Source organism: Clarias gariepinus, chromosome 8, assembly GCF_024256425.1.
Source record: "Clarias gariepinus isolate MV-2021 ecotype Netherlands chromosome 8, CGAR_prim_01v2, whole genome shotgun sequence".
NCBI lineage: Eukaryota > Metazoa > Chordata > Actinopteri > Siluriformes > Clariidae > Clarias > Clarias gariepinus.
In genome coordinates this window covers 37,520,001-37,545,000 of record NC_071107.1, presented here as the reverse complement: position 1 = coordinate 37,545,000, position 25,000 = coordinate 37,520,001, and the positions used below count along the sequence as shown (strand labels likewise).

Below are 25,000 nucleotides of genomic sequence, written 5' to 3'. Positions count from 1 at the left end.
AGGTTCTACACCCCCTGACTCAACCAACAAGGAAAAACAAACAAAATCAGGAAAAACTAACAAAAGTTCCAAAAAGCAAAACTTGAATTTGCAGAGAACCTGAACATGTTGAGAAAGAGAGATACAGCATAGTCAAGCTTGTGTACACACACACACACACACACACAGAGCAGAGCAAGTTTTTTAAAAGTTCGCTGGAAAGCATGAGCCGTGAGCGTACCAATGAGCATTTGCTTGTTTATGACTGCAAATAATTTCTATATTCCACTTCAATTCTATTGTATTTAATAATGTTATTATTTGTACATTATGTAAATGAAAACATTTTTACAGCTAAAAGTGTTTCCATATTTTTCTAATTTGTAAAAAAATCTCATATTTTATACTTTATATTCTTAATAAAAACTCTTATTTTAAAAGGTTCTGTGTTGTGCTCAATCTCTGAAAAAGGTTCTGTGTGTGTGTGTTAACACCCCATCTGAAACAGCCCTCATTCTGTTATACCTCAATCTCCCTCAGTTTCACTCCTAAATCAGCTCCTGCCCCGCCCCGCCCTGTCTCGCATTTTTGCCAAAGTCGTTGTAATATCTGTGATATTTCACAGATATCATGACACAGAATAGACTATTATGCCCACTGTACCTACTGCCATAAGTCTTTTAAAGCCTAGACTAACTCCATTCACAGCTGTTTAAACCTAGACTAACAACATCTCTGTCTGCTAAAGCCTAGATTATTACCATATACATTTGTTAAAGCCTAAACTAACTCCACCCACATCTGTTAAAGTCTAGACTAACTCCATCCAGGTTGGTTAAAGCCTAGACACTAACACCATCTACATTTGTTAAAGCCTCGATTAACTCCATCCACATCTGTTCAAATCTGTACTAACTTAATCCACATCTGTAAAAGTCTAGACCATCTCCAACATCTGTTTAAGTCTAGATTAACTCCATCCACACTGGTTAAAGCCTAGACTAAGTCCATCCACATCTGTTAAAGTCTAGACTAACTCATCCACATTGGTTAAAGCCTAGACACTAACACCATCTACATTTATTAAAGCCTAGATTAACTTAATCCACATCTGTTCAAGTCTAGACTAACTCAATCAACATCTGTTAACAACTAACACCAACCGATTCATTTAAAGCCTAGACTAACACAATCTACATTTGTTAAAGCCTAGATTAACTCCATCCACATCTGTTCAAGTCTGGACTAATTTAATCCACATCTGTAAAAGTCTAGACTAACTCCATCCACATCCGTTAAAGTCTAGACAAATCCATCCACATCTGGTAAAGTTCAAACTATCTCCATCCACATCTGTTAAAGTCTAGACAAACTCCATCCACATCTGGTAAAGTCCAGACTATCTCCATCCACATCTGGTAAAGTCCAGACTATCTCCATCCACATCTGGTAAAGTCCAGACTATCTCCATCCACATCTGGTAAAGTCTAGACAAACTTCATCCACATCTGGTAAAGTCTAGACAAACTTCATCCACATCTGGTAAAGTCCAGACTATCTCCATCCACATCTGGTAAAGTCCAGACTATCTCCATCCACATCTGGTAAAGTCCAGACTATCTCCATCCACATCTGGTAAAGTCTAGACTAACTCCATCCACATCCGTTAAAGTCTAGACAAATCCATCCACATCTGGTAAAGTTCAAACTATCTCCATCCACATCTGTTAAAGTCTAGACAAACTCCATCCACATCTGGTAAAGTCCAGACTATCTCCATCCACATCTGGTAAAGTCCAGACTATCTCCATCCACATCTGGTAAAGTCCAGACTATCTCCATCCACATCTGGTAAAGTCTAGACAAACTTCATCCACATCTGGTAAAGTCCAGACTATCTCCATCCACATCTGGTAAAGTCCAGACTATCTCCATCCACATCTGGTAAAGTCTAGACAAACTTCATCCACATCTGGTAAAGTCCAGACTATCTCCATCCACATCTGGTAAAGTCCAGACTATCTCCATCCACATCTGGTAAAGTCCAGACTATCTCCATCCACATCTGTTAAAGTCTAGACAAACTCCATCCAGATCTTTAAAGACAAACTGAACTCCATGTACATTTGGTAAATCTGAAACAACTCCTCTTACCTCTCCCTCACTCCATTTGCTTCTTTGTTTTACCTACAAGACTCTCATGTTTTCTTACCTTTCTGTTTGTTGAAGGTCGGCATGAAGAGCAGCAGCTCCGCCTCTTTAACATCCCGTTTCTCCTCAGTAATAGTCACCGTGCTCTTACACCCTCCTTCCTCTAGAGGCCGCTGTTCAAAAGAGGCCATCATCACATCAGGCTTTTCTTTGGTAAACGTTTTCTCTTCCTGTGGCTGAGGAACGGATATTTTGCTCAAGACCGCGTTGGGCTTTTCCTTCTTTTCTTCTTTTACTTCCTGTTCTTTCTGTTTCAGATTGAGTGAGAGAGCGCTGCTCACAGGTGGAGGTGAGCTCGGAGGGGAGCTCGGTTTTAAGGTGCACTTCACTACCTGCTCCCTCTTAGGGCTCTCCTCTGAAGCTGATTCGATGAGCAGGTCGCTGTCTAGCTCCGCCTCCCTCTCCTCACGCAGCAGGCTATAAAGCGGAGGGTTGCCATGTTGGATAAATTCCCCCCTTGCATTTACAGGCGCCACAAACAGATTGTTAGATTTTCCTTTGTTGTCTGGATTTGTCTCCACACCTGCAGCTCTTGGGTCAAACGGGTTGCCAGGTCTGACGCCAAACTGCTTTTCGCGCCTTGGGGAATCAGGCTCAACTTCTGAGTCTCCAGATTCTCCGCTGTCTCGCATCCCAAATCGTGATGAAGGGTTTGCAGGGCCCTTGATGTCCTGGTAGAGGGCGCTGTTGTTCACATACTTCATCCCAACAGGCTGGAACAAGATGTCTGAAGGTGACTCTCTGCCTGCATGGAGAAAGAGACAAAGTAAGACACAGGAAGTTCATGAAAGACAAGGTGTGTGTGTTCGGTGACAAAAGTGGGTGTGGTTTACCTGTCGGGGAGTGGTTAGGAGAGTGATTGACAGATGAAGCAGCGCTGTCATCCTCTGGTTCAGACAGTGTTACTGTAGGTGTGCCCTCTTTTCCTAAACTCAGCACGCTTTCCCTCTCAGAAACTCCTCTTACTTGCTCGGTTACTAGGATACAGGAATCCACTGTCACAGTGATCTTCACTGGACTGCTTGGGCGTGGTCTGTTCTCCAGTAACTCGTCATCTGATTGGTCCTCCACAAATGGGAAGGTGTTTCCCAAGTCTCCCTTCACTGCCAGGTCTTCAGAATTCTTCTCCAGGTAGCGTCCCAAATCAAACGCCTCCTTCTCCATCTTCGTCTCAAAGTCCAGGGATGCATCCTCATCATCTTCATCATGTTCGTCATCCTCATCTGTGTGACTGCTTATTGGCTGCTTCTTTGACCCAGGGTTACCATGGTTACCAACGATGTTGCTCATATCCATGTAGTTGTAAGGCTCGCTTTTTTGGCTGTGAAGGTCAGCGGGGTCACCAGGGGTCATCCCGATTCCAGAGTCGCTCCCCAGAGGAGCGAGAGGAGGACGATCATCCTCAGGGGCGAAGGGAGGAACGCTGGCGCTGAACGGGTTTGAGGAGGAGGAGTTAGAGGAGTGAAGGGAGGTGTAGAGGTCACTGCGCCCAGAGGAGGAGGTCAGGAACAGATCAGACACAAAGTCTGTGGAAGAGAGACGGGTCCAGAGAGAGAAAGTAAGAGAGAGACGGGTAGAGAGAGACAGAGTGAGACAGAGAGAGAGACAAAGAGGGAGAGAGAGATGGACAGAGAAAGAGACAGAGAGAGAGAGACAAGGAGGGAGAAATAGACAAAGAGAGAGACAGAGAGAGACACAGAGAGAGACAGAGGGAGGGAGAGAGAGATAGACAGAGAAAGAGAGAGAGAGACAGAGAGAGACACAGAGAGAGACAGAGGGAGGGAGAGAGAGATAGACAGAGAAAGAGAGAGAGAGACACAGAGAGACACAGAGAGAGACAGAGGGAGAGACGGTAGAAAAATAGATGGGTAGAGAGAGAGAGAGGGAGAAATTACTGACAAAATACTGACAAATACAGCAAGAAAGCTTTTATATGTGATAGATTTTTCAGACTGAAATTTTCATTAAATTTTTTTTAATTAATATAATAAGAGACGAGATCTAAAGGGTAGAGACAGCAGAGATTTTTTACAGGTATTTATATAAACTAAGTAACCTTATAGACTATTACAAGATCATCACAATCATCTAACGCAGTTTTCTGCAGACCATAATGTAAAAATATAACTACATTGAAGGTGAAATGGAAAAACAAATCCCGCCCACTCCTCACCGGGCTCCGCCCACTCTGCAGGTTTTATCCCTGTCGTCAGTGAACTGTTGTGTAACAAGCAGCACTTTAATTCCCACAGTCTGGGAGACAGCGTGGGCCACCGGCTATAAATAGACACCTATCCTCTCTCTCACTCACTGTGTGTGTGTGTGTGTGTGTGTGTGTGTGTGTGTGGCAGAGGAAAAGCTTGAGCTCCAGCTCTTGTATAAAGACATGAAGGAATTCTGCCAGTTTGTTTCTACCCCCTACTGGCATGCGTGCACACACACACACACACACGCACACACACACATCCATGTAACCAGTTAAGCTGGAATCACAGTTGGATTGAAGAACTGTTTAAGCTTTATTCTCAACTGAGACTGAAGTAATGTCAGGGACCCTGTACACACAGCTACTGACCCGGCAGCTCTCTGTTCTGAGGACCGCTGCTGAAACACACGTAGCGTGGGATATAGAAGTGTCTGTGTTAACCCGAAGTCAGAAAGTCACGATGTTGAGTACGAGCTCAGTGTACGAGTCCTAAAGCAACAGGACGGAGTTTATGATTTCAGCAGCAGCTGTTCTAAACAAATCCAAAGAATCCAGATGAAATTAAAGGCTGAGGAACAGGTGAGCTTCGGAGACGAGCTCCACACCGTGGCACAGATCAGTCGTGTTTGAGCTGAAGTGACTCGTTTCTGGCTCGTCTGTGCCTTTAACTGTAGACACTTAACGTAACTGCTGTATCAGGGCGTCATAATTACTCTAGGAACCCAAAATGAACGTTAGAGCTTCGTAAAGCTCTAAACACGCTACAGCTGTTTTATATAAACACCGACACACAGCTCATGGTGTTTACTTTAACACTAATTAACTAATAAGATTTAACTGATCTGTAGCACTTAAAGTTCAGAGCATTTTAGACATGTTTGTTTTCCTTTCTTCTTTTTCAATTACAGTGGAACCTTGGATTACGAGCATTATTTGTTCCGGAAGTGGACTCATATTCCAAAACACTCATAAACCAAATTTAATTTTTCCATAAGTAATAATAGAAACTCAAATTATTCGTTCCACAGCCCATAAAAATAATTAACACAAAATATAAAGTAAAAATAAAACAAATTAACCTGCACTTACCTTAAAAAAGTAAAAATAAATCCCAACAGATAAGTGTTTCCGTTTGTGCGCGCAGACGCTGTGTGTGTGTGTGTGAATCTAAAGTACCCTCCCCTCTCCCCCTTCTCGTCTTACACTGTTAACCTTCCTCCACTCTTTTTACACACACGCACACAACGGAAACACTGTTTAATCGGAAAAATAAGCAAAAAATCGCTCTAATGACACTTGATTAAGTGACGCACTAACAGAATCACTGCTGTAAAGTAAAAATGAAACAAATTAACCTGCACTTTACCTTTGAAAAGAATTGCAACAGAGCAGTGTTTCTGTGTAGAGCAGAGAGAAAGAGAGTGTGTGTGTGTCTGTGAAGGCGAAAGTAGGAGGGGTCTGTAGAGCAGACTAAAGCTTGAGCAGAGAGAGGGAGAAAATGGATCTTTAACCTCTCTAATGAGACTTTCTTTTGCTTTACACGCACACACACACGTGTGTTATAATAAACAGTACACGCGCGTTGTACACACACATACAGACACAAAATAAAATATGTTTAACACACACACACGTGGACACAGTGTTATAGTAAACAGTGCACGGATGTTGATTATACCAGTTAGAGACGCGCACTTAGACTAGACAATTACCCACAATAACGCAGCGCAAGAGAAATAAAAACTGTTGGCTCAGTTGTGATCACGTGACTCTCAGCATCAAAACAAGAAGCGCACACGTGAAAAAGTCTTCACTCGTCTTGTGGAACACTCGTAAACCGCGTTACTCACAATCTGAGGTTTCACTATAATATAAATATAGGGCTCAGGATTGTTCAGTACAGAGTGACGTATCCTTTTTTTTTGCACAACATATGCATAATATGATGAACTGAATTTTAACTAACTATACAAACATGACTAAGCATAAAAAAATAAAATAAAACATGTGCTACACAGACAATGAGCACAGATACACATGATCACATGTTTTTCTGGTTGTTTTTGAAACAGATTTACATGTTTTAAAAGTAATGATAGCCTTTGTTCTACCTGACATATCGGAAAACCCAAATACACAGTTTGAATTCTGAAGTCTTCTCATTAACACACACCGGCAAGGCTTCCATATAAGCACGTTGCTTTTTTAATCATCATTAACCTATCCAGTGTTGCCGGCACGGAGCTGTGAGTTTTAAGGTCATTAAGTAAAGTGTTTAAAACGGCAAAAATCAGTTCCGCTGGATGCCTTTAGATATCGTCTCACTGTCTGCACTGCTTTACCCTGAGTACAGAGTCGAGTGGGGCCCAGAGCCTATCCCATGAGACTTAGGGCATGAGGTGGGGTACAATCTGGATGGGGTGCCAATCCATCACAGGGCACACACACACACACACACACACTATAGGAAATTTGAGAATGCCAATCTGCATGTCTTTGGACTGTGGGAGGAAACCTCGACCCTGAAGGCGACAATGCTAACCACTACACCAGAAATATTTACTATAATTTTATGAAAGAAATATAAAAGAAAATAAATGATAAAAAACCTTTCATCATAGTTAAAGTTGTGTTTATAATATTTGTTTATAAAATGAACCAGTGATAGGAAGAGGATACTGATTTTCTGCATCATGAATCACACACACACACACACACACACACACACACACCCGTTGTGTGACACGTTGGAAGTTTAGAACTTGAAACTCTCGACTCTTCTGTTATAACCCAGTCACGTGACCGTAAGTCTTTAAAGCCCTAAACTCAGCCCTCAGAGCCGCGATGTGAGCCCGCCGCCATTACCTGGGGATGCAGTTTCCATGGTAACGCCGGCTCCTCCATGCGCATCAGCACCGGGACAGGTCGGTTTAGGCGCCTTCATCACCTCCTCCTCCTCCTCGCGCACCCGACCGAAACACGGCTCGCGCTCCTCTCCGTGCGGGTCTCCGGTACCGGACATGTTCACACTGACTGACTCGAGCACACACACACACACACACACACACACCCGCGCGCGGAAATGTGAGACAGACCGAACAGCGTGTTTAAAATAAAGATCTGTAACGATCACACACACACACACACACACACACACACACTCAGGTTAGTGTTTAATCTGACCGGAAGTGCTCGGGCTCTAAGCCGCGCGCGCGCCACACTGACGAGCGCACCGAGGCTGATGCGTGTGTTCGGTTCGGTGCGTGACGTCAGTGTGTGTGTGCGTGTGTGTATGTGTGTGTACAAGTTCGTGTGTGTGTGTGTGTGTGTGTTGCTTAACTCTTTGCAGTACAGACTGACACCATTGAACCCCCTGGTTCAAAATTTGAACCCCCCCCCCCACCACCACCACCACCCACACACACAGATGAAATCCTGGGATCAAATGACCACCAATGAACCAAATTCATCACATACACATTAGTGCACAGTGCAGTTCTTTATCCTTCACATCCCCCAGCTTAGTGTCCTGGGGTCAGAGCGCAGGATCAGACATTACAGGGTTAAGGGCCTCACTCAAGGGCCAACAGCGGCAACCTGGAGGGGCTGGGGCTCGAACCGCTGACCTCCAGGTTACCGTAACTCAAAACTTCAACACACTGAGCCGCCACCCGAAGAACTGCAGAGACGACAAAGAAAAACTACCAAATAAAAGTTGATAACTCCTCCCCCTGTACATAAATTACATTAGAGTTCACAGGCAGAGTTCACTTTGTGATTTCATTTGGTGTTGATGCTGCCACACTGAAATTAAAAAGTAACATTTAATTCGGTATATACTTGATACATGGGGCAGGGATTATGTTTCCCAGAAGTGAAGGAGGCTTTTATTGTCATTTCAAACCGAGTTCAGTATGTGGTGACACAAAACAATGTTCCTTCAGAACTGAGGAGCTACAGTACACACAGTACACACAGTACATACAATACACACAGTACACACAGTACATACAATACACACAGTACATACAGAACACACAGTACACACAGTACATACAATACACACAGTACACAGTACATACAATACACACAGTACACACAGTACATACAGTACACACAGTACATACAGAACACACAGTACACACAGTACATACAGTACACACAGTACATACAATACACACAGTACATACAGTACACACAGTACATACAATACACACAGTACATACAGTACATACAGTACACACAGTACATACAGTACACACAGTACATACAATACACACAGTACATACAGTACATACAGTACACACAGTACATACAGTACACACAACATCAATTAACCCAACTAGCCAAGACACGTAATTAGCTTAAACAACAAACTTTAAACCATTAATTAACAATTAACAAACCAAACTAAGAACTATACAAAAGACAGCAAAAGACAACATATAACATATACATGACACAATGAAATAAATCCTTCCTCAGTTTATAATAACATTTTGCTCAACACATATCTGACATTTGTCTCAGTTTAAAATAAAAAAAGGAAGAGGCATAAGGGAACGTTTTAGGCTATTGCCCTTTTTTTGTATCATTTTTGTTGTTGCATTTAAGAAATAAATGGTAAAGTAACAGAAGAATGTGTAGAGTTAAGGGGGGGGTGGCGGGGGGGGGGGGGGGTGCAGTAATCAGCCACGAGCTCTGATTGTAAATAGGATCAACAAGGACATGTTACAGGAGATAAAGTGCAGAGGAGGAAACCAGACATTCCCAAACACACACACACACACACACACACACACCATCCCCTGTGTGTGCGCGCTATCCGACATGCACGTGTCGTTTCTTTTGCTCTCCGTGTCCGTGAACGTGCGTTAAATCCAGCGGGGCGCGTGCGGGCCAATCACGTGCCGTCCTCTCATCCGGGTACCGCAGGGCTTCGTAATAGAGCAGCATGGCGCCTTAGCAACCGAGCCGCAGTGACGCTTAGCAACGGGCCTGTAAACACTTCAGGGGAGGAAACTCCGAGCAGAGAGCAGAAATGCGGTTTATGGAAACAAGAAGCGAAATATTCGGACTTTTAATCGACTGTGTGATTCATTCATGAGGGAGAAAAAGTTCCTTTAGAGAGAGGAGCCGTTAGACAGAGTGACGATGAGCTGCTCAGTAACCAGTGTGAAGGAATTTAACATCCACTTGTAGCCCAGTTAGCCCAGTTAGCCTAGCTGTGTGGGCCTGGAGTTTACAATTAATTAAAGTTTACATTTGTAATACCTTTGGTGTTTCTGTTTGAGGCACATTATGACTCGGAGTGAGAAAGTCGGACAGAGTGATGAAGAAATTATTAAAGAGCTGGTAAGAGCTATGGTTTATTATTATTATTATTATTATTATTATTATTATCACTTTAGAATGTGTATTATTTATCTATTTTTAAAATGATTTTAGTTTTATCTTGTCACCAATATCCTTATATATTAGTAAAATGTTGTTAATTGACTTATTGCTTGAAATTTCACCTTAGAAATTTTTTATTTATTTAAATGCATATAAATAAATCACTTCTAAAGGAGTTTATAATAATAGTAAGAAATGTACTCGAGTGGAATACGGGTGGTGTATCAAAAAGTTTGGAGATTCTTGCTTTTGGCACACTGTCTTATGAAGGTGTGTGCAGCCCTGTGCTGCCATCTGGTGGTGTGTTACAGAACTAGTCTTGAAACTTTTTGATACCACCTCGTAAGGTCACAGACAGTTTTTTTAATTTGTTTTATATAAATGTTCTTATTTGACATTATATTTATGAATATCGCTTATGATCATGACGATAAAGAATAAATCTTGCCCTCAGTGTGTGTGTAACGGCTTGCTGTATGAGAAGGTCTGCGAGGGCGGGAGTCGGGCAGAGGCTCTCGAGGTGTTCTTCTCAGGGTTTCCCCGCATGGTGGGGCTCTCCTTGTTCCCCCGGCTGGTCACGCTTACCATCATGGGGCAGAACGTAAGCTCGATCCAGGGCCTGGACAACTGCCCGCTGCTGCGCGAGCTCTGGGTGTCAGAGTGTCGGCTCACCGTGAGTTATTCTTCCCCGAATGTAAACCCACGCTACTGTCAGAGCTGCTGTTAGAGAGAACTAATAACACCTTCTGACCAGGACACTGTTTTCTGTGTTTTAGGAGATCTCGGGTCTGCAGAAGTGTGTGCAGCTGCAGAAACTCTTCCTCTACGATAATAAGATCAGGGAGATACGCGAGCTGGAGTCTCTGACAAACCTGCGCGTCGTCTGGCTCAACAACAACCTCATCTCACAGATAAAGGTGAGGAGCAGGGGAGTGAGGAGACCCTACAGGTGTTAACCCTCAGCCCCACCCTCAGCCCCACCCTCAGCCCCACCCTCAGCCCCACCCACAGCCCCACCCTCAGCCCCACCCTCAGCCCCACCCCCGCATCAGCAACAAACAGGGTGGAGGAGGACTGTGCAGATGAAAAGTGTTAACATGAGTGTGTGTGTGTGTGTGTGTGTGTGTGTGGAACAGGGCTTAAGCACACTCGAGAAACTGACAGAACTCAACCTAGCAGATAATCTCATTACAACTGTAGGTGAGTGTGTGAATTATAATATTAATCATCCTATTACAGATGTCAAGTTTTTCATTGCCATATATGGTCTTCATTTTCTGTCCTTATTAACTTTTTTCTTTTAATTGCAATCTACTTTTCCCTCCACACTAAATGTACTATAGACATATTTATCTCACAGTACACTACATTACATTAATGCATTACAGTACATTAACAATACATTAATAACAAATGTGTTGCGTGTGTGTGTGTGTGTGTGTGTGTGGTTTTTTTTTACCAGGAAAAAGTTTGGAGCAAAACAAGAATCTCCAGCGTCTCAATCTGTCCGGGAACAAGATCAGCTCTTTTAAGGTGTGAGATTAGGGTTGTGTTTTAGTACTGACTGGTCTACAGGGGTGTACAAACATTTGTCATCACGGAGTCATATGAAAAAAAATCACTGATGGAGATATGTGTGTGTGTGTGTGTGTGTGTGTGTGTGTGTGTGTAGGAGCTGACCCAGCTGGCATGTCTGACCGAGCTGAGAGAACTCGGGCTGAACGACCCACACTCAGGTCCGAACCCTGTGTGTGTGCTGTGTAATTACTTCACACACGTGTTGTACCACATGCCGTCGCTACACACACTCGACTCGTACAGCGTGTCCGCTCAACACATCAAGGAGGCTGCAGAGGTGTGTGTGTGTGTGTGTGTGTGTGTGTGTGTGTAAGATGTTTAGGGCTTTTTCTAATGATTTGAAATAATGATGTATCAAATAAGTATGTGTGTGTGTGTGTGTGTGTGTGTGTAGTCCACAGTGATGAAGAAGAGGATGTACTATGACATGCGTGTGCGCTGCGTTCAGAGGAAGCTCGATCAGACGAAACACACACTCCTGCTACAGATGAAGAAGTTGCAGCAGCTGCCTGCAGAGAGAATACACACACTCAGCTACACACTCAAACAAGTGAGCACACACACACACACACACACACACACACACACACATATATATGTCGCTACAACCCGTACACTTCTAACCAGTTCGATCGTTCTCCAGTTGGAGTGTGAGTCCGAGGCTGCGGGCAGGAAGTTGGCAGGTTTGCAAGAGGAAGTGACATCAGAGGGGTCAAGTGAATGCATGACCTCTGACCTTTCTGAATATGAGAAGAGCATCAAGACAAAACTGGAGGCGATCAGAAAACGGATTAAGATCTGGGAACAGAGACTAGAGGAGTGAGTGTGTGAGCAAGTGTGTGTGTGTGTGTGTGTGTGTGATTGTATACATGCAATGTGTCTGTATCAGTTGTAAGTGAAGTCTCAGGTGTGTGTGTGTGTTTCTCAGGTTGGAGGTGTGTTTCCAGCAGGGCGTTGCCATGGAGACAGACAGGAAGGACATGTTGATTCACTTCCTGGTGATGGAGCTCGAGACGGTGGGAAACATCCGCTTCGAGGAAGGAAACACCAGCCATACCTGGTACACACACACACACACACACACACACACACACACACTCACACACTGAGGGAGATTGAGGGAGTGTATGAGTAGGAGGTCAGGATTGAGAAGTTGGACGAGCTTTACGTATCGGTGCATCAGTTACAGTCTTTTCAGAATGAGACGCAAACAAATAATAAACGATTGTATACAAAACTGTAGCAATGTTTTTTACAAAATCGAACCGTCCCAGGGTGGAGCCTGGTGTCTCTGTGGCAGGAGAGAAGTTACAAGTCCTGTCGGAATTTAAATATCCAGGACTTCGGGTGGACTTCACATTATCATTTAAACCACAGGTACAGAGGGTTTAGAACCGAGTCAAATTTAATCTTTTTAATTTCTCTTTTATAAAGCCGGGATTATCTGTACAGGAGGCCAAAGTCTACATATACAAAGCATAATATTAGTCTGTATGAAGTCCACTGTAGGACATCACAAACATACAAACTTTAAGTTGGGATAACTGATGGTTTCCCATGTTTAATGTTTAAAATGATCCTGGGCTTATGGTCTTCTCCTCCACTTGGACAACGTGTAAACATGAGAACTAGCGTTCCAAAGCAGCACGTCCCAGTGAGTATCTGAGAACTGGACTTGGATTAACACGTTCAAAGTTAATCTGAAGAATCGGTTCATCAACAATCAGACAACATGAACACCTATAATGAGACGCTCCTCTGTCCTGACCTCCTCCTGTCTCTGTGAGGGCACATTGGGGTTTTAAATGCTGGTTTGATAGATTATAATTGTGTACGTACAAATGTCTCGTATATATTTTGTAGTTCTATGATTTGGTGATTATAATGTGATGTTATTGTTTTAGGGTGACATTTTATTGATTTACAGATATATGAATCGATGTACAATGTCAAAATGTATTTAGCAGCATAAAAAGCACACACACACACACATACACACCTGATCACCTGACGCGTGTCCCAAAACATCAGGCCCTATCTCATGGAGTGTTTCAGATGTCTGCATGTGTGTGTGTGTGTCAGGTTTAAACCGTGTTACGACCTGCTGCTCTCCCGGTTCTGCGCTTGGGACTACAAACCCTACAACATCACCGGCATCAGGATCAACCGGATCGTGCGCGTGTATAACCGCGCCCTTCGCCTGCGCTTCGAGGACAAACTGCACAGCCTGCTGGCGGCCAACGGGACCACGCTTCACTCACAGTGAGTCCATGAATAATGTGATGGTTCAGAACCTCGGGGGGGGGGGCGATACACCCACGCAGCACGAGCTCAGTGAGCCATGCGGATGATACACACTTCATTCTGTTCACTGTCTGCTGTTTACACACATACGACACGTCATCTTTAAAGGCGCAGAGACACACACTGACGCAGATAAAAACACTGCTGTGTGTTTACACAAATGATTTGCGGTGAGACTGAGCTCCTGGTATTAGCTTCAGAATTAAGGAAGCAAAACCTCTGACCTCTGACCTCTCCCTCTCTCTCTCTCTCTCTCTCTCTCTCTCTCTCTCTCTCTTTGAGGCACATGTGTAGGAAAAAGGTCTCGTATGAGTGTGTGTGTGTGTGTGTGTGTGTGTCTGTGATGTGTTTTATTTTCCCTGAAATTTACATGTTTGGATATCTGTATCTGTGTGTGTGTGTGTGTGTGTATCAGGAACTACAAACGCTCCCTGGAGTATCTGTTTTATGTGTTCGATCCCGAGGAAACCGAGCAAAGCAACGAAATCCTGAACATTCTGGAAAACGGGTTTAAATCAGCTGACGGCTACAAGGTACCGCGCGGAAATCAGGAACAATCGTCATGAACTTGATAATGTGACTTTGATCTCATCTGTGCTCTACATGTTAGAAAATAATCCGAATAACTAGAATGTTCTAGTCTCTCCAGAACAACCTCCAGGATGACCTTAAATAATCTCTCAGTAACCTGTAGAATCATCTCTCCATAGAATAATCTATAATCTCCATAATCTCTCAAATAATCTGAAACAATCTCTCAGGTGGAATCATCAAAGGAACATTGAGAACCATCTCCATAGAATAATCCTAAATCTCCTCTTTTGAATCGATGTTATATAAAAGCAGTGTGTCTAAAATAACGTCTCCAATAATCTCCATCTTTAGAATAATCTCTTAAACAGTCTGGAATAAACACTTTAGTGAGACCTAGAGGAATCCTTATAAAGGTGATGTGTAATAAGAAAGAGTCGGAGCAGACGGAGTTCTCTATTCTAGACAGTTATAGAATAATCTCCAGCACGGCGGATTATTATTATTATTATTACTATTATTTTTTATTATCTGGGTATAATCTAAAAAGCAATACTGTGTACAAATTAGCAAGCTGTGTGTGTGTGTGTGTGTGTGTGTTTTCAGGCTACAGGTAGAGAGTGTGCTGTGCCTCTGTCCAACAGCGTGAGCATGTGTGACGAGCCGCGTATAAGATTTGCTCAGAGAAAAGCCGCGAGATGTGGAACCGAAATGAAAGAGAACCCCCTGCACTCCACACACGGTCTGGGTCCGATCCTGATCATCTAGAGCTGTGGTTCTGGTGTCTGTGTTTTATAATCTGAGTGGGTTCTTACAGAGCAGCGCCTCTCCCTCTGCAGCGCCCTGATTCTCACACTGGGCTTCTCGGTGTTCCCCATCATTACCGCGGGCTTTTATTATCCACAGCAGAGCTTCTCTAACTTATCAAAGTCACAGACGTCTGTAACTGTTAAGAAAAAAGAAAACAGCCTGAGCGTGTATGTTCTCAGTGCAGACGTAGTTAATGAACAGCCTCGAGCTGTACATTCATTCAAACCTCCATCTGTCAGTTATGACGGTTCCTGCAGTGGCTCTGGACCACACGGTTTAGGGTTTCTGCTGGACTCTTTCAGAGGAACCCGCTTGAAGACAGATGAGAGGGCTCGTCTTCAGGACCAATTCTGCTGTGGTTCCTAATTATTTATTAAATGTTAATTAACTCATGTGTATCTAGTGCATTTGTTTATAGTTAACATTAAATGTGTTGCATGTACACAAATCTGTCTAGACCTGCGTCTGGAGTAGAATCCCTGAACAGACGACGACACTGCAGTGTTTATTAGAGACGAGTGAAGATCTATTCCGTTGAGACGCGGTGCTGTGGGCATAGTGTGGAACATTTCTAATTGCTGTGTGTGTGTGTGTGTGTATCAGGTCAGCTGATCATCTCTAAAGCGTTCCCGGGTCACAGTGTTCCTCTGAGAGACGGAGTGCCGCTGGACGCTGAGTTTTATCCCAAAGCTAACTCAGTGTACCGCAGAGCCAGTGGTAAGCAGCATGGTAACACCAAGCAGGGTAAAACAGGTGTGTGTGTGTTTAAATGAAATATTAAATTTATATTATAATAAATATTATATAAAAAATGTTTTGTCATGTGTTAAAGTGTGTGTGTGTGTGTTTCAGGAGAACGGTCTTCCCCTGAGCTGCAGCGATGTTGTGACTGCAGTCAGAGACAAACTCTCTGGTACGTTTTCGACCACGAGCTCGTTCTGCCCGAGTATCACATCGACTTTGACTACATCACACAGGTGAAGTGCACTTCCAATAAATTAACTCTTCTTCTCAACATTATTTAAAGGGACTAAAGCCTGAAGGGCCTCAGTGAACATCTCAGAGAAGTGAAACAGCTCCTGGACTTGACGACTCAGGGCGTTTTCACATTAGGGGCAGTCGATCCTGAGCACGGTACAGATCAATCGTGCCTAATGTGGAAGCGCCCTGAGTGAATTACATAAATATTGGAAATTGGAAAAGTTGCTGCTTAAGTTTTTGTAATAGCAATTTGCATCTACTCCAGAATGTTATGACGAGTGATCAGATGAATTGCATAGTCCTTCTTTGCCATGAAAATTAACTTAATCCCAAAAAACCTTTCCACTGCATTTCCTTGGACCTGTCATTAAAGGACCTGCTGAGATCATTTCAGTAATCGTCTTGTTAACTCAGGTGAGAATGTTGACGAGCACAAAGCTGGAGATCATTATGTCAGGCTGATTGGGTTAGAATGGCAGACTTGACATGTTAAAAGGAGGGTGATGCTTGAAATCATTGTTCTTCCATTGGTAACTATGGTGACCTGCAAAGAAACACGTGCAGACACGTGTAGTTGTGTTGCATAAAAATGGCTTCACAGGCAAGGATATTGTGGCTACTGAGATTGCACCTAAATCAACAATTTATAGGATCATCAAGAACTTCAAGGAAAAAGGTTCAATTCTTGTTAAGAAGGCTTCAGGGCGTCCAAGAAAGTCCAGAAAGCGCCAGGATCGTCTCCTAAAGAGGATTCAGCTGCGGGATCGGAGTGCCACCAGTGCAGAGCTCGCTCAGGAATGGCAGCAGGCAGGTGTGAGCGCATCTGCACACACAGGGAGGCGAAGACTTTTGGAAGATGGCCTGGTGTCAAGAAGGGCAGCAAAGAAGCCACTTCTTACCAAAAAAACATCAGGGGCAGATTGATCTTCTGCAGAAGGTATGGTGAATGGACTGCTGAGGACTGGGGCAAAGTCATGAAATTTTGGGTCCATGGCCTGGAAACTCCCCAGATCTTAATCCCATTGAGAACTTGTGGTCAATCCTCAAGAGGCGGGTGGACAAACAAAAACCCACTAATTCTGACAAACTCCAAGAAGTGATTATGAAAGAATGGGTTGCTATCAGTCAGGATTTGGCCCAGAAGTTGATTGAGAGCCCAGTAGAATTGCAGAGGTCCTGAAGAAGAAGGGCCAACACTGCAAATACTGACTCTTTACATAAATGTCATGTAATTGTCGATAAAAGCCTTTGAAACGTATGAAGTGCTTGTAATTATATTTCAGTACATCACAGAAACAACTGAAACAAAGATCTAAAAGCAGTTTAGCAGCAAACTTTGTGAAAACTAATATTTGTGTCATTCTCAAAACTTTTGGCCTCGACTGTAGAGTGTTTATATGTTTAATAAGCCCCCATTAACGAGGATTAACCTTGTGTTTAGGAGAAACCCCAGTCCTCCTGCCCCTGTCCCCCAGGCCCTCCCAAAGCCCCTGATGATGTCACACCGGCTTCTAGTGATGAGCGGGCCCTGGACGAGAAGGTTCTGGCACTTGAGCCCGTCCTAAAGCCACGACCCAAACTGCTGAATCTGGACGAGAGAAGTCTCCTGACAGCAGCTCGAGCAAACGTCCTCAGCCAGATCACCGTGAGGAGCGAAACACTGTGACACTCACAATTCACACACTCGCGTCTCACACACTCACGTACCACACACACACTCGCGTCTCACACACTCACGTCACACACACTCACGGTTCACACACTCACGGTTCACACACTCACGGTTCACACACTCACGTCCCACACACTCACGTCCCACACACTCACGTCTCACACACATGTGGATCGACACTGACGTGTGTTTGTGATGTGTGTGTAAGGTGCTGAATCTTCACGGGAACAGTCTGAGCAGGCTGAAGGAGATCTCTCGCCTCACGGCGCTGCGGCAGCTGAACATCAGTTTTAACGCTTTCACACACCTGGAAGACCTTTCACACCTGGTGAGGCCTTCACCTGGAAACGCAGGAGACCTGAGCAGGACTGTACAGTGAGGGCCAAAAGTATTAGGACCGCATACTATTAGACTTCTCCCTGTGCACAAAACAAGTGACGTCACTCATTAGTTTAAGCCACTAAAAGTCAGAAATTCAGGAAGTGGATGGTGAACTTGGATTAGATTAGATTAGATTACATTACAATAGATTAGATCAGATCAGATTAGATAGATACTTGTTTGCTCCCAAAGGAAATTCCTAGATAAAATATTACTTAATCAAAACTAGAAGTCATACATTTACAGTTCTACTTAATTAGCTGTACAAAAGTACTTAGATTTAGTTAAGTATCAGATATACAGAGCTTATATTAGCTGACAGTAGTCTTAAAGTCATAGTAAAAGTCTCTCTCTCTCTCTCTCTCTCTCTCTCACTCTCTTTATCCTGACTGTTTGTCTCCATTCCTGATCTAAAACACCTGATACATGATGATGAAGTGCAGTTACACTATTGTGTAGATTAGTTACCGCTTCAGATCTCACACACCACTGTGGTTCTGTAACTTAACACTATGTAGAAATCTAGTGAAGTACAAAGTGTGTGTGTTTGTTGGAGGATGTAGTGGAGTACAAGTGAAACGTCTCCACTAATAAAACTCTCCAGTAAAGTACAGAGACATAAATATTGAACCGCCATAATGAACCGCATCCTTTTTGTTTGGACAAATGTGTGTGTTTGTGTGTGTGTGTGTGTGTTTCTGATAAGCCCAATCTGGAATGTGTGGACGCCAGTTTTAACCAGATTGCGACTCTGGAAGGTGTCCGGCGCCTCCCGCGCCTCAGAGAGCTGGACCTGCGCTGGAACCAGTTGAGCCGGGTCCGAGAGGAGACGAGTGTCCTGCACAAACACACACCGTCCCTGCAGTGTCTCGATACCAGACACAACCCCTGTAATCAGGTGAACAGGACGTGTGTGTGTGTGTGTGTGTGTGTGTGTGTGTGTGTGTGTGTGTTTCTAATGTCAGTGTGGACGTGATACTATTTATGACACTGGTATTGTTGTATATAATTCCGTGTGTGTGTGTGTGTGTGTGTCAGGGAGAGGCGGTGCGGCCGGTGGTGTTGGGCCGGTTGAAGACTCTCACACACTTGGATGGAGTTTTAGTGACGGAGGAGGAGGTGGCCGCCGCTGCACACCTGACCTTCACCCCCAAGATCAACCTGGTGAGTGTGTGTGTGTGTGTGTGTGTGTGTGTGTGCATGAAATTCTAGTCCAATGACTAGAATCTAATGATTTCTGTGTGTGTGTGTGTGTGTGTGTGTGTGTGTGTGTGTGTGTAGACGTTACTGATCTCTCACTCTCGCACTGATGCTGAACCTCCACGCTGCCTGAGTCTCCACACCACTTCCCAGCTCCTCACACACCTCAAACCATCGCCATGGCAACACACCACTGACCTCGAACCCGGGTGGAGTGCCAAGGTATTCAAACACACACCTAGCAACACACACACACACACACACACACACACACACATTATATTTCAGTTCAGTATGTAAACAGTGCAAATAGTGATAATTGTGTGTGTGTGTGTGTGTGTGTGTGTGTGTGTAGATCACAGCGGTGAATCTGGACGGTCAGGGTCTGACCCACATCAGTAATCTGGAGCAGCTGGTGAATCTGCGCTGGGCCTCGTTTAATAACAACCAGCTCACACACATCAAGGGGCTGCAGCACTGCCCCCTGCTGGAGGAGCTGTCACTGGACCACAACAGCATCTCTACACTGGAGGGTACACACACACACACACACACACACACGCACATCCTTGTCTCCATGCTTTGTCTCTCTCCCCTGCCTCTATTTCTCATCATCACTCTTTCCTGCTGTTTTTATCTTTCCTTAAGCTAACATTACGTGTGTGTGTGTGTGTGTGTGTGCAGGTGTGTGTAAGCTCCAGTGCCTGACGCGACTCAGCATTAACAGTAATCAGCTGCAGTGTCTGGACGGCTCCGTACTGGAATGCCTGACCAACCTGCACTTCCTGTCTGCGGAGGAGAACCGCATTTCCTCCCTGCAGGGGGTTCAAAGGGCACGCTTCCTGTTTGAACTTTATGTGGCGAACAACAACATCAGCACCTCGCGTGACATCTATTACCTGAAGGTTGGAGATAGATAGATAGATATACACACATACACACACACACACTTATTTGTTGAGGATGATATCGGTGTTGAGCATGCTGATTATTGTAATGATGATGATGATGATGATGACATCATGTATCCTGTAGACTCTCAGTAACCTGGTCATCCTGGATTTGTATGGAAACCCGTTAACGAGGACGCTGGATAATTATCGCGCTTATGTCATCTTTCACCTGCCGGCTCTTAAAGCACTGGATGGGACTGCTGTGGTAAGACACACACACACACACACACACACACACACACACACACACTGTATATACTGTATACTGTACATCAGTGATTTTTTTTTTATCATTACCTTTTTTGTCCACTAGATGGCAGCAGAATTATTTTTCTCATATAAGAACACTTAGCAGTTCATAGAACAATTTTATTCAGTTTTATGTAATCATTTGATATATAAATGACATATTTAGCATCTTTATTATTGTGTATGGTATTAATCAGACTGGTACAACGTGTGTGTATGTGTGTGTGCAGGAGGTGTCCGAGTGTGAGAATGCGAAGGACGTGTTTGGCGGTCGGCTGACGGTGGACATGCTGGCTGAGAAGCTCGGTCAGGTGAACTACAAAGAGATGGAGGAGCTGGAGCTCTCAGGCTGCTCCATCAGGTACACACACACACACACTGCATGAGACATCCTCGTGTGGTGGTCATGTGACACTCAGTCTTCGCCTCTCTGATCCAGGACGGTGGATTTAGCTCCCGCTGAGCTCTTTGCGAAATTACGCATCGTGAATCTGGAGCGGAACAATCTCACCTCCTTCAGCGGCCTCGTCTACCTCCCCAGCGTCAAGGTGTGTGTTTTACAGCGCTGACACTGGAGACTTCCTCCACTGGTGTCATGCGAACATCTCAGAAATCTCAGAAATTTGTCTACAAAGTCACAGTGAATGATCCGTTGCTATAGAAACGATAAAGAATCAGGGCTCCTGTTACAGAGAATTAATCAACACCCTCTGACCAATCAGAATCCAGAATCTGGAAAAATCCAGAATGCAAAGATAAAATGGGTTGAAGCTTAGAAAGCTGTATGTGTGTGTGTGTGTGTGTGTGTGTGTGTGTGTGTGTGTGTGTGTGTGTCCTGTTTTCAGGTGTTGTATCTGAACCACAACCACATCGAGTCGATCCTGCCGCGTCAGAAAGCAAACACACACCTGAGCAGCAGACAGCAGCTCTATCAGAAAGTTCACTCCAGCGGCTACGGACAACAGAGCAGCAAGAACAGCATGTAAACACACACACACACATTCTATATACAGTATATACAGGTAGTCCCCTACTTGCAAACATGTTCTGGTCTGGGAGCACGTTTGTAAGTCGGATTTGTTCTTAAGTCCGACAGAATGAGTCTTATATGTCTTTGACACGAATATACAAGGTAAACAATTCACGCGACTAAATCTGTCCCCTTTCCCCACATTGCCATCATGTGGCCAATAACCTGTAACCGTAAGGAAATGAAGGAAATGAATCTCACACAATGAGACATCACACAGTGTTGTCTCTGCGACTTTAAATCCCAAGGGTAATCCCAGAAGCCATTTTGTCTCAGAGCTGTTCTCCACTGTATTGGAATGTTTTGTTAAGGATTTTAATTTATTTAATTATATATATATATATATATATATATATATATATATATATAATTTACCATCAGGACAGATTTACACAGACAGACATTTTCTATTATCATGCTCCCGGACTGATTCACTGAAACCAGCTCATTTCTCCCGCACACACACACACACACAATATATATATATATACTGGACTTTAGACATTTTATACCTTCACGTACATACTAAAAATATTGAATATAATTGTAAATATTGGTATCTGGTGCACTGCAGTGTCTGTTTATTTTTGAACAATACATGTGAGCACTTCTGCAATTTGTGTACAAATGTACAAATGTTCGTAGAACTGCTGTGCGTTCGTATCTGGGGAAATTCGTAACTCGGATGTTCGTAACTCGGGGACTACCTGCACTGTATTCGTCTTTAAAATAATTTTCTTTCTTGTCCATAATTTTCTTTCTTGTCCACTAGATGGCAGCATGATTTCTTTGTCCTATATTAAATCTTATACAGTTAATGTAACTGTTTTATATTTACAGTTATTTAATCTTTTAATATATCAATAACATTTAATTCAACATTTTATATATCTGTATAAATGATCATTTTTTTCAGTTTACTCTTGCTTTGTTTGTTTACTAAAGTGTTTGTGTCTATGTGTGGGTTATTTTCTCTCTCTCACTCTTGTGTCAGTAGAGAGAATGTAAATGTGCAAAGTCTTAAGCCTCTCATGTGCAGTTTGGAGGTTCTTCATCTCAGCTATAACAGCATCTCCAACCTGAGTGACATGCAGCTGAGCCGCCTGACCGGCCTGAGAGCTCTGTTCCTGCAGGGTAACGCCACCCCACCCCACCTAAACCCACGCCACGCCACGCCACGCCACCCCATGCAACACAGCTTTTACTTTTAATTATTTTTATTTATTATTACTGTTAAGATTTCAAATCATATCTCAGACTCCAGACATCTCACACTGATGACCTGAAACCAAACCTGACTTCAATAAGGTCACCGTATTAAAGCTGCGCTCTGTACTTCCACATTAAACTTGTGTTTCATGGTCGGCTTTGACATTTCACTGGTCTGGAAATAAGAATCAGTAGGTAGAGGGATGTAACACAAACAGGGATGTAACACAAACAGGGATTTAACACAAACAGGGATGTAACACAAACAGGGATTTAACACAAACAGGGATGTAACACAAACAGGGATGTAACACAAACAGGGATGTAACACAAACAGGGATGTAACACAAACAGGGATGTAACACAAACAGGGATGTAACACAAACAGGGATTTAACACAAACAGGGATTTAACACAAACAGGGATGTAACACAAACAGGGATGTAACACAAACAGGGATTTAACACAAACAGGGATGTAACACAGAGCAAGTTCTTCGTGATGTAACAGCCCAGAGGTTCTGAAAAAGTTACACACTGCTGCTCTAAAGTCTTGGTTATAAAATGGCACAATCGTTCAGTTTATCAATTTAATTATTACGTGTGTGTGTGTGTGTGTTAGGTAATGAGATCGTGCAGGTGGAGGGTTTGGATGGTCTGAGTCTCCTGCGTGAGCTGGTGTTGGATCAGAACCGAGTCAGGATGCTCAATGAGTACTGGTTCCGCTCACACACACACCTGATCGAGCTGAGCCTGAACAACAACCGCCTGCGCAACCTCACACACCTGCAGCTCACACACCTGCAGCGCCTGTACATCAACAACAACAAGCTGCAGGTAACACACACACACACACACACACACATCTGCAGCGCATAAAAGGCCAAGTTTACCAGCTGTTTATTCCACAGAGTGTGTGTGTGTGTGTGTGTTTTGTAGGATGTTGCTGAATTGGATAAACTGGAGGATCTTCCATCACTTATAGAACTGTCTGTGGTGGGCAATCCGGTAAGGAACACACACACACACACACACACACACACACACAGGATACAAAGCATGATATACAGGAGTAAAATTCTCTCTCGAGCTGTGTGTGTGTGTGTGTGTGTGTGTGTAGCTGGCACAGCGCTCCCTCCACAGGCAGTCTGTGGTACTGCGTCTCCCTCAGCTGCAAGTCCTCGATGGAATCACGGTAACACTGGAGGAACGAGCACGGGCGGAGTTACTGTATAATGAGGTACAGGTACACACACACACACACACACACAGATGTCTAAAGATCATGACGTAAAGTTTTTCTATACACTGGATGCCGATCTGTTTACAGGAAATGGCGGACGTGGCGTTTCCCGTCATGCTGTGTCCCGGTCCACAAGTCCGAAACCCCACCCTGCGGGGACACGAGGGCTTCATCAGCGGGAACTGCGAGGACACACACTGTAAACGCATGGACAGGAGGCAGAGACCGGGAGGGACACACACACGCAGCGCGCAGAACAACACACTCAGAGGAGCGCAGTGTCTCGGGGGAATGCTGCACAACGGCCAACGAGGGTACAACACACACACCGAGTCTGAGAACAGGTATACACACACACACACACACACACACACACACACACACGGAGATCTTGTGCTGTACTAAATCCTCTATGTTTCACAGGTATCCCAGTGGAACCATCCGTGGCCCCAATAACACCGATGTGTAAGTGTGTGTGTGTGTGTGTGTGTAGTTTTAGTCATTGTTACACATTAGCTGTACAGAATTTAAAATATATTAGAAACACGTAAGTAAATGTGAACTCGTTATAATAATAACTCTGGGTTTGTCCCTGACGAGCAAGTCGAGGGCGTGGGGGGCCAGGAAAACCTCCCTGAGGTGACGGGAGGACCAAAGCTCGAGAGGAACCAGAGGGAACCCGTCCTCACCTGGGTGATATCAGGTACCGTCAGTGCCGCTGTCTGTCTGTCTGTCTGTGTGTGTGTGTGTGTGTGTGTGTGTGAGGCTGGATGTTCAGTATGATAAGAAAGTTAAGATAAAGTCCACACTTCATGTCTTCCACCTGCAGACACACGCCGTCACAGAAAAACCTGCCTAAAGGTCACCAAACCATGGACATCCAGGGACGAGATCTCAACCAGAAGCAGAAGGGGTCGGGATCACTGGCAGCTCAGGAGTGACGTGTGTAGAGAGAGAACTAGAACAGTCACACAGTGTATAATGTGAATGCAAGCAGGGACTCCGGCAGGACTAACTATGACATCATAACTAAAAGAGGAGGAGCCAGAAGGAAACACAGACATGAG

At 44.1% G+C, this 25,000-nt stretch overlaps 2 protein-coding genes across 2 annotated transcripts in view; one reads left to right on the top strand and one right to left on the bottom strand.

Annotated features, from left to right (window-relative positions):
• rtn1a (reticulon 1a) overlaps positions 1-7,648 on the bottom strand; it is a 17,824-nt gene extending 10,176 nt beyond the window's left edge. Inside the window, exons 1-3 of the mRNA XM_053502716.1 lie at positions 7,262-7,648; positions 3,024-3,716; positions 2,192-2,935 (exon numbers count right to left, since the gene is read on the bottom strand). Of these exons, the coding sequence (XP_053358691.1) occupies positions 2,192-2,935; positions 3,024-3,716; positions 7,262-7,418 (1,594 nt within the window). The 5' untranslated portion in view covers positions 7,419-7,648. The remainder of the gene's footprint in view (positions 1-2,191; positions 2,936-3,023; positions 3,717-7,261) is intronic.
• Positions 7,649-9,421: 1,773 nt separating this feature from the next.
• lrrc9 (leucine rich repeat containing 9) lies at positions 9,422-24,402 on the top strand. Its single transcript, XM_053501248.1, has 31 exons — positions 9,422-9,751; positions 10,248-10,466; positions 10,570-10,710; positions 10,930-10,993; positions 11,256-11,326; positions 11,466-11,648; positions 11,766-11,921; positions 12,015-12,190; positions 12,300-12,431; positions 13,454-13,633; positions 14,091-14,208; positions 14,813-14,948; positions 15,620-15,769; positions 15,869-15,993; positions 17,439-17,642; positions 17,878-17,997; positions 18,757-18,948; positions 19,089-19,214; positions 19,332-19,472; positions 19,606-19,783; positions 19,935-20,155; positions 20,286-20,408; positions 20,683-20,813; positions 20,892-21,000; positions 21,298-21,434; positions 22,477-22,616; positions 23,313-23,527; positions 23,630-23,698; positions 23,811-23,930; positions 24,021-24,277; positions 24,357-24,402. The coding sequence occupies exons 1-31, from the start codon at positions 9,698-9,700 to the stop codon at positions 24,400-24,402; spliced, it is 4,434 nt and encodes a 1,477-aa protein (XP_053357223.1). The 5' UTR covers positions 9,422-9,697.
• Positions 24,403-25,000: the final 598 nt, after the last annotated feature.